General features: G+C 44.9%; 1 protein-coding gene across 1 annotated transcript; it reads right to left on the bottom strand.

The window, feature by feature from the left end:
- Positions 1-998: 998 nt before the first annotated feature.
- On the bottom strand, positions 999-12,225 carry CXCR2 (C-X-C motif chemokine receptor 2). Its single transcript, XM_036320155.1, has 3 exons — positions 12,187-12,225; positions 11,903-11,985; positions 999-4,295 (listed from the first exon to the last, which is right to left on the bottom strand). The coding sequence occupies exon 3, from the start codon at positions 4,284-4,286 to the stop codon at positions 3,216-3,218; it is 1,071 nt and encodes a 356-aa protein (XP_036176048.1). The 5' UTR covers positions 4,287-4,295; positions 11,903-11,985; positions 12,187-12,225; the 3' UTR covers positions 999-3,215.
- Between the last annotated feature and the right edge of the window lie 5,179 nt (positions 12,226-17,404).

The following is a 17,404-nucleotide window of genomic DNA, read 5'->3' as shown; positions in this document are numbered from 1 at the left end:
CATGAAGAGAGTGGAACCTGGTAAAAGCTTGGTGACTATGAAGTTTGGGTCCTCTTGCTTTCTTACTTCCTTAGCAGGCTGCTCAGAGCTAGAGGCCCTTCGGAGATAAGGCCTATGACTGGGAGCTCTGCCTGGGTTTTGAGATAGAGCAACAGGCACTCATTACACACTGTAAGGAATGAGTCAAGTCCTTTGTTTGTCTGGGTGACATCTTCTCAATCATTTCTCCATCTGGGGTTCCCTTTTGTCAAAGCCTGAATGGTGTGTGTGTGTGTGTGTGTGTGTGTGTGAAGGGTGGGAGACAGAGTGAAGTGAAACTCAAAGTTGGGAGTTGCTGGTTGAGCTCAAGAAAGCGCCCTGGCTTCCTGCTATCCAATCAGCTGATTGGGTGGACTTAAGACCAAGCACATCAAAGTCAAACTCGCAGCAGATGGGCTGCATGCCTCGTTTAAAGGATACAAAATTCAGTTTGGGGTGACGAAAATGTTCTGGAGATGGAGAGTGGTGGTAGTTGTGCCCTTCTGAGTCCCAGCATTGACGCACCTGACTACTGTTTCACCCAAGGATAGGAGAAGCACCAGACAATCCTGGGGCACATTTCTTTCCATGATATGTGGCAGTAGCAGAAGACTTGGGCTGAGAAAGGCTAGTTTCAGTCCTTCTCTCCATGCACCTAATACACAGCAAAGGGATTTTATTTATTATAAAGACCCCCCCAAGAGGGACCTCTGCTCACCCTGGCCCGGCTTCTATATAGCAGTTTATATGCTTTTTGTTGCAAGTAATGAAATACCCAATTAAAAGTGATTTGTACATGCCTGACTGGTGTTGCTCAGTGGTTGAGCGTCGACCCATGAACTAGGAGGTCATGGTTTGGGTGTGCAGGAGGCAGCCGATCAATGATTCTCTCTCATCATTGATGTTTCTCTCCCTCTCTCCCTCTTCCTTCCTCTCTCTGAAATCAATACAACAACAATAACAACAAAATATAAAAGTGATTTGTGCAAAAAAACATTTATTTCACTTAACAGGAAGTTATAGGTAGGTGGTTCCAGGGTTTATCTTTTTGAAGTAGGTTTTTTTTTAAAAAAATTGTGGTTAAATATGCATAACGAAGCTTAGCATTTTAACTGTACAGTTTAATGGCATTAAGTATATTCACATTGTTGTATAACTATAACTACTATCCATCTCCAGAACCTTTTCATCATCCCCAACTGAATTCTGTATCCTTTAAACAATAACTACCCATTTCCCCCTCCCCCAATCCTCTGGTAACCACTATTTGACTTTCTGTCTCTATCAGTTTAACTATTCTAGGTACCACCTATACATGGAATCATACAGTATTTGTGTCTGGCTTATTTCACTTAGCATAATATTTTCAAGGTTTATTCATGTTATAGCATAGATCAGAATTTCATTCCTTTTTAAGACTGAAAAATATTCCATTGGATATACACCACATTTTATCCAGTCATCCATTGATGGACATTTGGATTGTTTCCACCTTTTGGCTATTGCTGGAACAATGATGCTATGAACATTAGTGTACAAATACCTATTTGAGTTTTTGCTTTCAGTTCTTTTGGCCATAACTCAGAAATGGAATTGCTGGATCATACAATAATTCTATGTTTAATTTTTGAGGAACTACCATACTGTTTTCCACAGTGGCTGCACCATCTTACATTCTCACTAGCATTGCACAAGGGTTCCAGTGTGTCTCCATCTCCTCGCCAACACTTCTTTCGTTTGTTTTAACAAAGGTCATCCTAATGGGTGTGAAGTGGTGCCTCATTGTGGTTTTGATATCCATTTCTATAATTATTAGTATATACATTTCCATAGCTATTTGTATGTGTTCTTTGGAGAAATTTATGTTCTCTAACTCCTTTGCCCATTTTAAAATGTCTTTTTTGTTTTGTTTTTGCTGTTGAGTTGTAGCAATTCTTTATATATTCTGGATATTAATCCCTCATAAGGTATATGATTTGCAAATATTTTCTCCCATTCTGTGGTTTGCTTTTTTACTCTCTTGAGAGTATCCTTGGATGCACAAAAGTTTTTAACTTTGATAAAGACCAACTTAACTGTTTTCTCTTTTGTTGCCTATGTTTTTGGTGTCATATCCAAGAAATTATTGCCCAAATCCAATGTCATAAAGCTTTTACCCCTTTGTTTTCTTATGAGATTTATAGAGTTTTAGTTCTATGTTTAGGACTTCAATCTATTTTGAGTTAATTTTTGTATCTGGTATAAGGTAAGGGACCAGTTGTATTATTATGCTTGCTTAGGTTTATTTGTGGGCTCTTGATTTTCAGGTTCTTTTATCCTTTGGCTCCATCAGCCTATGTATGTTAGGCTTTTTGCCTCATTGTCACACACTTGGGACCTCAGTGCCACATATCATATCCTATAACCATATTACAAGGCAAGATTCAAAGATGTGTAAGTGTGCGCATCTCTCTTTTTTTAATCAGGAATATCAGGAATATTTCCCGAGAGTCCCCAGCAGATTCCCTTAACAATGTTTTTGCTGAAGCCAGTTTGTACCTGCTTGTGGAAACAGATTATTACATTTTCTAGAATTCTGTGAGCTGGTTGTTGAATACCACCACCCTTGAAATTGCCATGGTGGGAACATTTATAACATGAGACTTGGCAAACACTACAAATCAGGACTCCCCCACCCCAGGAGACTGGTTTATTAGCACACTCTTGCCTGTAAGTCTTTCTACCCATAACTGGATGATGTGGCCACTCCTAGCTTAGGGAAATCATAGAAGTGAGTATTTGTCAATTTTGGCCTCTCTTAAGGGAAACAGACTTTGCTAGCAAACGAGGAGAGTGGGAGTTAGGGAAGCAACTACGGTGTTTGTCACTAATGGCTCCCAAGGGTGGTAACTTTTGGAACTCACTTAAAAGGATGTCTTTGAAATGTCTCAGAGGACAGAGTGCTATGGGCTCAGTGGTAGGATGGACAGAGCTCTAGCAGTTGACATAGTAATTACAGTAAGGGGTGGGGAGCCAGGGCAGGCTTTCTGAACCAGATCAGGGCACCTGGTAAAGTCAGAGCCTCAGCAACTTTCTGTGACCACAGTGTGAGGCTGTCCTGACACAGAGACTGTGAATAGCCAGTGGACTATAGTCATGAGGCTTGGGTACTGATGGGAGGGGAGGAGCCCAGTGGGGCTACAACAGCAGCAGGGGTCTTAGAGGGTAGTAGAAGTGTTCCCTGAAGAAGAGCCAACAAAGGAAGGCCTGCTCTCCTTGGCCAAGAACTCCTTGCTGATCAGGCCATGGATGGCCATGATCTTGAGGAGTCCATGGCGAAACTTCTGACCAATGAAGGCGTAGATGAGGGGATTGAGGCAGCTGTGAAGGAAGCCCAGAATCTCGGTGGCATCCAGGGCCCGACCAATGTTGTTTCGGCGATCACAGCTATCCTCGATCGCCCCGATCCTCAGAAGGGTGTCTGACAACAGGACCAGGTTGTAGGGCAGCCAGCAGAGCAGGAAGACTAGCACGACAGCAAAGATGACCCGCATGGCCCGGTGCTTCTGCCCCATGTGGGCCTGAAACAGTGTGCGCAGGGTGAGCCCATAGCAGAACAGCATGACCAGCAGCGGCAGGAGGAAGCCAATGGTCTGGGGCAGGGCCCGCATCACTGTGCGCCATTTAGTTGTATTGGCACCCAGATCCTCGTAGCAGACTGGGCCAGTATTAGGCGGGTAGACGGCCCTGCGGAAGACAAAGACGGGCAGGGACAGGATCAGAGATAGAGCCCAGATGCCTAAGCATATGAACTTGACCCAGTGCCTCTTCAGAGTCAGAGTGCGTGTGGCATGAACAATGGCCAGGTAGCGGTCCACGCTAATGCAGGCCAGTAGTAGAATTCCACTGTAGAAGTTAACTTCCTTCAGGAGTGAGACCATCTTGCACAGGGGTGTGCCAAAGATCCAGCCTGTTGCCTTGGCGGCAGCCCAGATAGGCAAGGTCAGGGCGAAGAGCAGGTCGGCAATAGCCAGGTTCAGCAGGTAGACATCAGTGACAGAACGGTTGACACGACTGTATAAGACAACTAGCATCACCAGGGAGTTTCCCAGAAGGCTTAGCAAGAAGACCAGGGCATAGATGGCCACCAGAGCATACTTGTTGATATCCAGAGATTCTGGCTGACATGGGACAGAGTTTGGCGAAATGGGTATGTCAGAGTAACTGTAATTTTCGAAATCTTCCCAGGTGTAATTATCCGGAAGTTCTTTTATAATCATGTATGCCATATTTGTAGCCTAGAGAAGAGAGATGAGTGTTAATGCATAATAAAGTCTTTCCAGATTCTAGCCTTTCTGCTCATGAAGCTTGGATAGGATTTTTTGCATTGACTTGTATATTACATGAAAGTAAATTTCACTTCAGGAAATAGTAGGGGCACTAACTCTAACATTCTGAGGCACATTTAGTTATAAGCAGTACATTTCATGAAAGAGTATAGTTCCCTTCAAAGTCAGAGAGAGGTTCTTAAGTGGAGTGGTCACTTTTCATGACCTTGCCATCACTCAAATCACTATGGAAACTTTTCTTTTGATAATATCTACCAAGCCTATTTTCTTGGTTAACTTCAGTGGTGAGCATCCCTGATTGTGGAGACTGAGTTTAATGTCAGAAACATGAGGCGCCATTCAGTTCTCAATGTGGGGAATTAAGTAGGCAATCCAACTGAGTTTAACTGTAAACTTTGAGAATAATCCCTTTGTCCAACTTTCTGTAAGTTATTTTAAAAGGAGTGTTCTAGAAAAACTGAGTGGTAGCAGCATGTTTCGGGATCCTTGAGCTAGAAGCAAGTTTACTCATTTAGCATGTTCCAGCATTGTTCTTTTGGGAGGCAGGAGGTCTTCTCTGAGCATATTTGTATAGTTTGTAAAAACATATTAAAAGTCATAAGCAGGTGGTTGACTGACTGATTCTCCAAGTAGGTGGGAATGTAACAGATTATCGTGGGAGCTCTGGACAGTCCTATTCTGCCATGCAGGGGGCCAGAGAAAGCCAGGATGCTCCCAGAATAAGGAGAAGGGGCGGCAAGAGGCAGAGAAGGCAGGTAGAGACATACTATCCTTGTTTTGGTGGCTTCCCAGTCCTGGTGGGGACCCTTCTTGTCCTGCCAGTGCATGCCTTCATCCATTCCTAACTCCCCAGCACACTCAAATAAACCCATCTATTGATTCTGCCCTTGTTACAGGATCAGTGGAGAGCTTGCTTCTGGGGGAAGCTTCAGCCTCTCTAAAATATTATCCCAGTTTTCAAAGAGGAAATGAACTAAAGTAAACCAGCTACTAAATTGACTTTCTTTTGAACCACAAACTACATCACCATTGTGCCATTTTTTTATTATAAGCTATGAGCATCCTGTGACCATATGCAAGTCTCTAACCCACCTCCAAATGGAACCCAGTGTTAAAGAGAAAGACATAAAATTACAGTGTTGTTCACTCTAAATGGGTGACTTTAATGGTATGTTAATTATATCTCAATTTTAAAAAGATTAACCAAAGACGTATAGCCTTACAAAGCAAATACAAATCAACATCATCAACATCATCAACAACAAAACTAGGAAGTTTTTTGCTTTAGCAGAAGAAAGCCTGTTATTGTCAATCATTTGTAGCAAAGAAGAAAGCTTAGTGATGTTAAGAGAAATTGGAAAAATAATGCCCCTTTCTCCTAGAGTGATGGAATTCTTAGTCTTCACCTTTCTGAGAAGGTATTACTTTCTCCCCTAACTGATGGGGGCCAGATAAATTGCCTTCTCAGCACATGGAGACCACAGATAGAGCAGATTCAACCAGCCCATGAATGTAGAAAGATGTGATGATAAGGATGAAGTGAGTGGGGTGGTAGGGGGAAGAGGCAGATAATAAGAGCTGGTTTGGCCAGTGTTGCCAGCAAGACTTGAGAGAAATTACTGGTTCTGTAGTCCCTTGAACAAAAGCAAGTTTGCTCAGAGCCCCAGGGTTAAGTCCAGTTTACTTATGAGATCAAGGGTGACTCACCTCTGTGAGCTGATGATCAGAGATGTGCTTAAGGGAACAAATGACCTAGGAGAAGACCCACTTTTGAGAGAGACTGATCATTGGTGGGTGCAGAGAGCTTGTGCCTGCAGAGAGAAGAACCCCACATCTATGCACACCAGTTGTGAGAAGGCAGGTCTGGGGCAGCTGCAGAAACTTCCCTATGAGAAGAGGCAGTAGCAGGCAAACATGCTTCATTGATTGTTAGGGGCAGAAATAGAATATTGGGGACCAGCTACAATTATAAGAAATATTAATCATGCTCTGTTAACCATGGGGGTTCTATTATGATTAGAGAAAGCAGATTCTAAAATACCAACAGCGTATTTCACAGACCTAGAACAAACTCTCCAAAAATTTATATGGAATAAAAAAAAAAAGACCCTGAAATAGCCATAGCAATCCTGAGAAAGAACAAAGTTGGAGGGATCACAATACCAGATATCAAGCTATCTTACAAAGCCACTGTTCTCAAAACTGCCTGGTACTGGCACAAGAACAGACATATAGACCAATGGAACAGAACAGAGAACCCAGAAATCGACCCAAGCCATTATGCTCAATTAATATCTGACAAAGGAGGCAAGAGCATACAATGGAGTTAAGACAGTCTCTTCAATAAATGGTGTTGGGAAAATTGGACAGATACATGCAAAAAAATGAAACTAGACCACAAACTTACACCATACACAAAAATAAACTCAAAATGAATAAAAGACTTAAACATAAGAACATAAAAATCTTAGAAGAATCCATAGGCAGCAAAACATCAGAGAAAGCACGTTCTAACCTCGCTGAGAGTTGTACACCTTGGGACATGAGAGCTAACATCGGAATACAGTCCATCCTCCTTTCCCAAGAACTGCCTATCATTATTGAAAAATTTACAGCCTCCAGGCCGAAATACTCTAATCCAGGAGGTGCCTGTTCTTTACAACCCCCACCCCTATTACCTGTAACCTGGTCCTGGGATGTCCGGAGGCACCCACCCTCCTGCAATCCCTGCCCCAGCCTGCATGACTTGTAACCTGTAATGATTATTCTGTGCCTACTTTCCATGCCTGTAATTCCTACTTCCCCACGTAATCTCTGTCCCCTTACCCACTATAAGCAGCTAATTTATGATCGAGTGCAGAGCAGATTTTTTTGGATGACCTGCTGCTCTCCTATTCTGGAATAGGTTTATTGGAATAAACACTCATATATGATTCAACCCTGTCTCTGCTTAATTCGATGAAGTAGTGGCAGGCAGTCAGGACTCCTTGGTTGTCCTGTTATAAGATGAGCCCTCATTCTAGAGAATCTGGTGCTCGGCTGTGCTGAGGCCAGGCTGCAGGTATATGGGTGAGCTCCACTCCCATGCAAGTCAGGACAGAAGCAGAGATTTCAGAAAGGAGAACCAGGCCACCTGGCCAGGGCCATGACCTCCAGCCACTGGCCAGGTGTGGGGGTGGGGATGAGTGGAGGGGGGTGGAGAGAATGTTTTGTTGTTTGTTTGTTTTGTAACCAATCCCTAGAGGTGATGTTTTGGCTGTTAAAGGGAGAAACTAAGGAAAGGAAGATAGGAAGATGACACTTGAGATCTACTTTGTGTCTCACATGTACATGATCTCCCTGGATTGTTACAAATAGATATGATTAAGCCCCTATTTAACCGTAAGAAGACAGACACAGTGAGGCTCAGAGACCAGTCTTAGGTCCCAGAGCCTAGAAGTTCTGCAGCCAAAATTCCAACTAGGTGCAAATGGCCCCCTCCACATTTTCAGTCTGCAGACCTGCTTCTTAAAAAAAAAAATCACACCTCTGAGCTTTAGGATCAGAGGAGGCCAAATGCAACTTTCTTCATTCATCCCAAATTCAGGTTCTTCCGATACCAGCCCCCCTCCACCATGTCCCCTAAGTTCTACCTCAATGAGATCACAGTTCTGTATCTGAGAGTGGGTGCCATATCTGCCCTCCACCTCAAGGTCAGTCCCTTGGATGTGTCTCCCAAAAAGATTGGTGATGACATTGCCAAGGCAACAGGTGATTGGAAGGGCTTGAGGATAACATTGTAACTGACCATTCAGAACAGACAGACCCAGCTTTAAGTGGTAGCTCTGCCTCTGCCCTGACCACCAAAGCCCTCTAGGAACCTCCAAGAGACAGAAACAGAAAAACATCAACCCAGTGGAAATATCACTTTGGATGAGATTGTCAATATTGCCTGACAGATATGGCACCAATCTTTAGCTAGAGAACTCTCTGGAACCATTAAAGAGATCCGGGGACTGCCTAGTCTGTGGGCTGCCATGTCAATGGCCATTACCCTTATACAGAATAGATGACATCAACTGTAGTATGTCTGATAGAATACCCAGCAAGTTAAGAACTACACAGGATCATTTGACAACAACAACAACAAAGTCATAGGTCACATATTAAATATATTTGTAAGTTAAATTCTTGAGATACCATTAGCCAACCTGTGTATAGTACACTCCCATTGTTTGATGTCTGTACATTGCTTTCTTTGCTATTCCTTAAGCCCAGAGTGAAAGAAACAGCCCTTTTAGGAATGATAAACCAAACTCCCTGGAACTGGCTGGCCCCTCCTGATCTTGCAGTCATATTCTTGGTGACCCAGCAGGAGATTCTCTTTCAGCAAAATTGCCAGCTCCTTAATGACTCACGGTAGTTCAGAAAAAACATGGATGGGATGATTCTAGTTTATTTCATGAGAATGCTATAGAATGAGGACTTTGTAAGATTCCAAACATTTATAGCAATCTTTTTAACAACAGCAACAAAAGTCTGTCATTTTAATACAATTCCAGTATTTTTTATCTCTATAAATATCATTCACATATATTTGCATTTAATATATGGGAGGAGGGACTACAGTGTCTGGTCCTTTCTCACACCACTTTTGGCCAAAGCAAAGAGAGAGAGCTGGCTGACTTGGGAAGGGAAGGGGGTGGGAATTGAGTTGCCCTAAGTGGTTGTTGGAGAGAGGTGTAGGGGAGAGGGGCAGAAGCCCTCTTTTTGAAGACAGGGTAGCCTAAAGAGAGAGAATAAAGAGACCTAGGGGTGTGGGTGAGACCCACCAAGAGTAGGGAAAGATGCCTGGAATAAATGGGAAGCTGGTGTCCAGGGAGACAGATAACGGAGACATTCTGAATGGCGGGAGGGGTGAGTGTCCCAAGACTTACCAGGATTCTGGGCTTTTCACCTGTAGGACACCTCTGAAGAGCAGATGTGCCTGACTGCAAGGGTGGCGTTAGTGAGAACCCAGTGGAGGAAGTGAGTGGTGGATGAGATTGCTCAATTGTGGGGTGGAGTCCTGGAGGGTGAAGGATACTCTTGATGACGTGCATATTTAAATCCCAGGTCAGATCTTTGATCACTAGACATTTTATGGACTGGTAGGGTTCATACTGAGAAAGGACCTGTGGAATTTCCTAGACAATCTTTCCTTTTCACAGATAAAGAGACAGATCCACACAAAGGAAGTGGTTTGCCCAGGACTGCACAGATTTCTCTCATCTTTGCTCCCACCCTTCTTTTTGTTACTCTTCACCCGAGGATATTTTCCATTGATTTTTAGAGATAGTGGAAGGAAGGGGGAGAGACACAGAGGCAGAGAGAGAAACATCAATGTGAGAAAGACATATCCATTGGTTGCCTCCTGCATGCGCTCTGACCAGGGCCAGGGATGGAGCTTGCAACTGAGGTATGTCCCCTTGACCAGAATTGAACCTGGGACCCTTCAGTCCACAGGCAGGCTGATGCTTTATCCACTGACCAAACTGGCTAGGGCAGATTTCTCTCATCTGTGCCCTGATCTCAGCAGCCTCTGTTCTGTCTGACTCTCTCCACACTCTAGCTGCCTCAGGCTTCCCTGGGCTTACTATCTAGCAGCACTACCTTTCTTAAACATCTTTCATACCTGAAAGAACAGCTCATTAAGACAAAGGAGATGGAACAAGTTTCTGGAGAGTCAGGTAGCTTTTTTCCTTGGACCTAATGCCCCCTGTCTCCATCCCATTTACCCCAGGAATCTTTAAAGCCTCACAGATTCCTTCTCTATGCCACATCCCTTTGAGAACCCCTAGCCCCAAACACCTCTCCTTGTCTTTCACCTCACTCCCCAAACATCTGCTTTGACCATGAGCCCCTCTTAGGTCATTGCTCTTCGTTCTTGGCTTGTATACTTGGGATTGGGTCTGCAGCAGCTATCAGCTTTGGAGCCAAGACCATCTAATTTGGAAAAGGAAGCTTTTTGGTAAAAGTTAAAATTCCATCCAAGTCCTAACACATTTTTGAAAACAGTGTTGAGTGACACTAAGAATATGTTTTGTCACAGTTGCTATTGATTGCAATTGAAAGGATAAATACAGGCAGAGTAGTGAACATAAATTCACCACTCCTTCCTAAGCTCACACCTAGCAACCTCAATCCCTCCACCACTCCTTACGCCAGTCTCTCGCCCAGTGCATGCTCAGAGCCTGTGGCCAACTCACCCAAGCTGCCTACCCCAAGGAAAGAACCTTTGAGTCCCACTGTTTAGCAAACATTCTTTGTCACATCTTTCTTTCCCATGTTAGAGAAGAATGCAATGACTCCTGGTCAGGTGATGCTAACTAACATCAGGCAGAAGCTTGTTACACACAGAGAGAAGAGAGTGGGAGTGGTGGTTAAGAACTCTGCTAGCTGAGCAACTCCTGCGTGTGACCTTTCCTTTCCGAGTCCCAGTTTACTCCTCTGTAAAATGAGGCTGAGGCTGGAATGAGAGATTACTGGAAAAGCACTTAAGACAGATATAAAACATGGTATTTGCCTTTATTGTTGTGATCATTATTACTGAAATAGTTTGTCAAGTAACAGCATGTTGTCTCTCCCGCTACATCCCCAAGCAAGGGAAAGCAGCTAGTCCACTGTCCAGGCTGACTTCAAGGCACATCTCACTCGGATAACAGTCGTCACACTAGCTATACTGTTTAGTGCCTCTGAGGGTCTAGTTTCTGAAAAAAGTGCTTTTCAGAATCTGTATCATTTAATCCTCATGACAACATGCGCTTCCTGAATGAGGAAACTAAGACTCTAGGACTTAGGCAACTCACCTAGAATGACACAGATGAACTGGTTGTTAAGCAGTTTTAAAGATTTTTTTTTTAACCTGACCCCAAATTGTATATTCTGTCCACTATCACAAGGGGCTATATCTCAGCCTGAGGTTTCTGAACTCCATTAGGTACCTCCCTGTCCCAGACAACTGAGTATGAAAGGCATAGAAAAAAGAGTCCAGATTTGACATTTCCCAACCCGCCCACTTCTTGATTTTCATTCGGTTGATTTCATTTCCACTGAGCCCACCACATGCATGTTGATGGTGGGTGAATAAAGAGCCAGCTTCCAATCCTGGTTCTGCTGTGCATGGTCAGCGTGAGCTTGGACAAGTCATTTGTCTCTGAGCCTTGATGTGGTTCATTGGAAAATGAGGATATTGTTCTAGATCTGCATGGATCAAAATGATGGCTACTAGCCACAGGTGGTTACTTAAATTAATTAAAAAAAATTAGTTCCTCAGTCACATGAGCCACATTTAAGTGCTCAGGAGCCACATGTGACCAGTGGCTATCATACTGGATAGTGCAGATGGAGAATATTTCTGTTTTTCTCTATAAGCAGAAAGTTCTTTTGTACTGTGCTGTCTGGCAAAGACAGTTACCTTTAGCTCTAAGGGTCTGCAGTTCATCACCTCAGTTCTCAGGGGACCCAGACTGAAGTTTCCAAGTCCCTTCCATCAGAAATATGTCCCCAGCAGTTCTAAGACTGAACAGCCCACTTACCTGCTGTTGCTGCTATGGCTGCTGTTGTTACTGAAGTGATTTCGGTACTTCTGCTGTGACTCAGGGCTCGGTAGCGGTCAGGGCTGTTGGGCAGGAAAAAAGTGAATCAGAATTTATGGGGACACTTCTGAGGCAAGGCTGCCAAGGGGGAAATCTGAGAGGCCCACCAGGGGAGGTGTTCCCACAGAGAACCAATAGGTCTGTCCTAGGACTCTGGCTCCAGGCCAAGGCTCCACCAGGAGATTCTGGGGATGTGAGCGCTGGGGATGTTCACACCTTCCTACCTAATGGCTTCTGGAGGGAACTGCCAGTCTGAAGGTGTAGGTTTGCCCTAGTCCAGCTCTGACTCTGTGCCTTTTAAATCTTCACCTCCTTCTATAAAAGGAAGGGGCAGGCAATCCCAGACTCCAGCTGACAGACTTGCCTGAACTCGCCAGGAACTTTGTTCCTTTCTTCTAGGGTCAGCATGAGAAGTGTCTCTCCTCTCTTTCTGGTGAATTCCTGCACCTGGCTGTGGGACCCACTGCCTCTCACATCCTGGAGGATCCTGCCTCCCGGCGCTTTTCCCTTCAACCACCTTCTTTATGTCTTTCTCTCCTTTCCTCTGTACGAGGCTCCCTTTAGGTTCTGCTCCCCTATGCCCTCCTTTTCACAAGTAAATTTCTTGACAAAGCAGCTGTGTGCACTTGGCCGCCTCTTGTTCCCTGCTCAACCCACTGAAACTAGCTTCCTTCCCACCGCTCTGCTGAAACAGCTTTTGCCAGGGTTACCAATGACCTCTGGGTTACCGAACCCAACAGCCCCTTTCTTAAATAAGACTGCTTTAATGTTATAAAAATGAAGCATGCATATTGTCAAGAATATAGGTGATACAAAAGCCTATAAAGTAAAACTTGAAAGATTCCCTTCCCTCCCTCTGTTCACTCATATTTGCCTTTCCCCAGACTTCCCCATGCAGATACAAACATGTTTTCTTTTTTTCCTTCCTTAATCAAAATATAACGTATTTAACTATTTATATTTTCTGCAGCTTAAGAATGTATCATGTCCTGGCCGGCATGACTCAGTGGTTGAGCGTTGACCTATGAACCAGGAGGTCCCGGTTCGATTCCCGATTCCTGGTGTGGGCACATGCCCGGGTTGTGGGCTCGATTCCCAGTGTGGGGCGCTGCAGAAGGCAGCGGCTCAATGATTCTCTTTCATCATTTATGTTTCTATCTTTCTCTCCCTCTCCCTTCCTTTCTGAAATCAATAAAAATATATTAAAGAAAAAAGAATGTATCATGGACCTATTCCTCATCATTACATAGAGATCCATCTCACTCTTTTTAATGATGACATAGTGGTTCATGGTATGTATGTATCATGATTTATATAATGATTATCTTATAGATGGATACTTAGCTTCTTCCTATGAGCATCTTTGGGAATGTTTCTGTAGCTTAAGTATAATTTTGCTGGCTCATATCTAGGGATGTGTAAATTCTTTAAACTATTTTTTTTGAATTCTCACATGAAGGTATGTTCTGTTTTATTTATTTGGTGAAATGGTTACTGTTCAAGTGCTATCTTATTTGATCTCTGCATCACTTAATCCCACTGACCCCATTCTCTTCTTTCTCCTGAACCTCTCTTAGTTTCATTTGTTACTTTATTCTCAATTCGTTCCTGAAATCAGATGTTCCTCTTCTCTACCTGCTCTCCCTAGGCCAGCCCACCTCCTTCCTTGGCTTTGGCGACCACCCAATTCGTCAGTGTCTCTCATACCTATAATTCCCAACCTCTCTTCGAAGCTCTCTCCTCAGCTCAAACTCTTACATGCACTTACTTCATAAAATCTTCCCTAAGGTTCCACAGATGCAAACTCACACGTGCTTCTCCTCCAGAGCTCCCTCTCATCCATGCCTGTCCCCACGTCTCACACTCCCCTCCCTCTTTCTCTCCTTAACATCTCTTAGTTATCTTCTCCTCACCATCTTCTCTGGCAGGGTTAGGCAACACTTCATTCTCCCTGAAGCTACTGCTATAGTCAGGTGATAGTCCAGGTTGCATGGCTCAGCAGTTGAGTGTTGACCGATGAACCAGGAGGTCATGGTTCGACTCCCGGTCAGGGCACATATATGCCTGGGTTGTGGGCTTGATCCCCAGTGTGGGATGTGCAGGAGGCAGCCGATCAATAATTCTCTCATCATTGATGTTTCTATCTCTCTCTCCCTTTCTCTTCCTCTCTCTGAAATCAATAAAAATATATTAAAAAATAGTCAGGCAATAACTGTGGATTCCACAGCCGGGCTGTTTGAGTTAGGATACCAGCCATGTCACTTACTGGTTGTAGACCTTGGGCAAATATTTAATCTCATGAGGTCTCAGTTTCATCATCTGTACTAGGGGGATAATGAGGGCACCTACTGTCCTGTGGATTCAATGAGTCTACATGTGTGAAGCACTTAAAATGGTGCTTGGTAGTATTGGCTGTTGCTGCTGCTGCTACTGTTACTACCACTATTCTCCTAAGTGCTCTCTGCCTCAAGTCTTCCCCCTCAATTCACCCTCCACTCTGCTACCAGAATGATCTCTCTAAATTAAGGACCCCCCCATTACCCTCAGCGTAAAAATCCTGTCTTGTGTACCTGGTGCTCCTGCATCTGATCCCTGGGTTGCTTCTCCAGTCTCATTTCAGGCCACACCTCCATGAACCCTTAACTTCAGCCACAGGGAACTAGTTGTACTTCCCCTAGGAACTATTTTGGTTCCTCCTCAGGGACCGGAATGCATTTTCCTCCCCTGGCATGCTCTTCCCACGCTCTAGGTCTAGCCAACTCCCCCTTTCCTTTCAAATCCAGCCCAGTAGTCGCCTCCATAGACAGCACACCTGGGTTTCCTCTATCATGTCTTCAATTACAAGGCTTTGTAATCATCTCTTTGGCTGCTTTCGACTCCCCACTGTGAGGTTTGTGAAAGTAGGTATAATCCTATATAATAAAAGGCTGACGGAGAACCAAGATGGCGGCATAGGTTAATGCCGGAGTTTGCTGCCTTGAACAACTACTTCAAAAGTGAAACTGGACATCACCCAGAACCACAGGAACACTGGCTGAGTGGAAGTCCTACAACTAGGAGGAAAGAGAAACGCATACGGACACTCAGAGGAGGCGCAGTGCTGAAGTCAAATTCTGAGGTGCAGAGTGCGCGGAGCGGGCTGGCGGCGGAAGGCGCGGTTGGCGTTTTCAATCGGGAGGGAGTCGCAGACTCTGAGCTCCAGATACAGGCGAGTCTTTAGGGACCCAGACTCAAACGGGAGAAGCGGGACTGTCTGGCTTCGGTCAGAGCGAGTTCAGCTTTCTCTCCGAGGTTTGCAGCGGGTGCTGGGACTCAGAGAGGCAGAGCCCCTGGGGACAGGACTGAGAGCCACCATAACTACTCTCTCTGGCCCACCCTGTTGATCCTGTGCGACCCGCCCCGCCCAAGCCCTGCACAGAGGCATTTGCCGGATAGCCTCAGGCAAAGGCTAGATTAGCACCTCCCTAGAGGACAGAAGTTCTCTCACTGCAGACACAGCTGATTCTCACAGCCACTTGGCCTGGAGGTCAAACCCTCCCTGTTATTAGCTACAACAATCAAGGCTTAACTACAAGACTGCGCACAAAGACCACTAGGGGGTGCACCAAGAAAGCATAACAAAATGTGGAGACAAAGAAACAGGACAAAATTGTCAATGGAAGATATAGAGTTCAGAACCACACTTTTAAGGTCTCTCAAGAACTGTTTAGAAGCCGCCGATAAACTTAATGAGATCTACAAGAAAACTAATGAGACCCTCGATGTTATGATGGGGAACCAACTAGAAATTAAGCATACACCAACTGAAATAAAGAATACTATACAGACTCCCAACAGCAGACCAGAGGAGCGCAAGAATCAAGTCAATGATTTGAATTGCGAGGAAGCAAAAAACACCCAACCGGAGGGGCGGAATGAAAAAAGAATCCAAAAATGCGAGGATAGTGTAAGGAGCCTCTGGGACAGCTTCAAGCGTACCAACATCAGAATTATAGGGGTGCCAGAAGATGAGAGAGAGCAAGATATTGAAAACCTATTTGAAGAAATAATGACAGAAAACTTCCCCCACCTGGTGAAAGAAATGGACTTACAGGTCCAAGAAGCGCGGAGAACCCCAAACAAAAGGAATCCAAAGAGGACCACACCAAGACACATCATAATTAAAATGCCAAGAGCAAAAGACAAAGAGAGAATCTTAAAAGCAGCAAGAGAAAGAAACTCAGTTACCTACAAGGGAATACCCATACGACTGTCAGCTGATTTCTCAACAGAAACTTTGCAGGCCAGAAGGGAGTGGCAAGAAATATTCAAAGTGATGAATACCAAGAACCTACAACCAAGATTACTTTATCCAGCAAAACTATCATTCAGAATTGAAGGTCAGATAAAGAGCTTCACAGATAAGGAAAAGCTAAAGGAGTTCATCACCACCAAACCAGGATTATATGAAATGCTGAAAGGTATCCTTTAAGAAGAGGAAGAGGAAGAAAAAGGTAAAAATACAAATTATGAACAACAAATATGCATCTATCAACAAGTGAATCTAAGAATCAAGTGAATAAATAATCTGATGAACAGAATGAACTGGTGATTATAATAGAATCAGGGACATAGAAAGGGAATGGACTGACTATTCTTGGGGGGAAAGGGGTGTGGGAGATGCGGGAAGAGACTGGACAAAAATCGTGCACCTATGGATGAGGACAGTGGGTGGGGAGTGAGGGTGGAGGGTGGGGCGGGAACTGGGAGGAGGGGAGTTATGGGGGAAAAAAAGAGGAACAAATGTAATAATCTGAACAATAAAGATTTAATTAAAAAAAAAAAGGCTAATATGCAAATAGACCGAATGGTGGAACAACTGAACAACCGAACAACTGGTGACTGTGATGTGTGCTGACCACCAGGGGGTGCGTGTGGAACATGGTGGAGCAGGTGAGCAGGGGCACCAGACCATGGCGGGGTGCTGGTTGCTGTCATTGGGGCAAGCCTCTGGTGGTTACTGAAAATTCTTTGCTCCCACGCACCACGGTCCCACCCAGTGCTTGCATCTGCTGCTGGCGCCTGGCACTGGCCACGATCGCTCGGCACCATCAGTGGGTGTGAGCAGCGGCTGCCGGCCCCAGTCACCTCTCAGGGCTTCTCCACCTCCCCCTGCTCCTGAGGGGCGATCGGGGCAGCAGCTGCCGCTTGCACCTGCTGACAGCACTGGCCCTGCCTGCACTGGCTGCTGGCGCTGGCCCTAATTGCTCTGTGCTGTCAGTGGGTGCAAGTGGGGCTGGCACTGTCAGCATGTGGAAATGGTGGCAGCGGGAGCGGGGCTGCCGGCAGACAGGGGACTGGGGGCTGTGATGGGAGGGGCCGGATGGGGGTGCAGAAAATGGGCTGAGACCTGCCCCTATGCCCACTGCAGCCTCGTGGCCCACAGTTTCTTTCAAGGTGCAT

This window comes from Myotis myotis, unplaced genomic scaffold (genome assembly GCF_014108235.1).
Source record: "Myotis myotis isolate mMyoMyo1 unplaced genomic scaffold, mMyoMyo1.p scaffold_m19_p_8, whole genome shotgun sequence".
In the NCBI taxonomy this organism is placed as follows: domain Eukaryota; kingdom Metazoa; phylum Chordata; class Mammalia; order Chiroptera; family Vespertilionidae; genus Myotis; species Myotis myotis.
This window is presented reverse-complemented; position numbering and strand designations above follow the sequence as displayed.

Coding starts and splice junctions, on each gene's coding strand:
- CXCR2 (XM_036320155.1), bottom strand. CDS start 4,286: ATGGCATACATGATTATAAAAGAACTTCCGGATAATTACACCTGGGAA.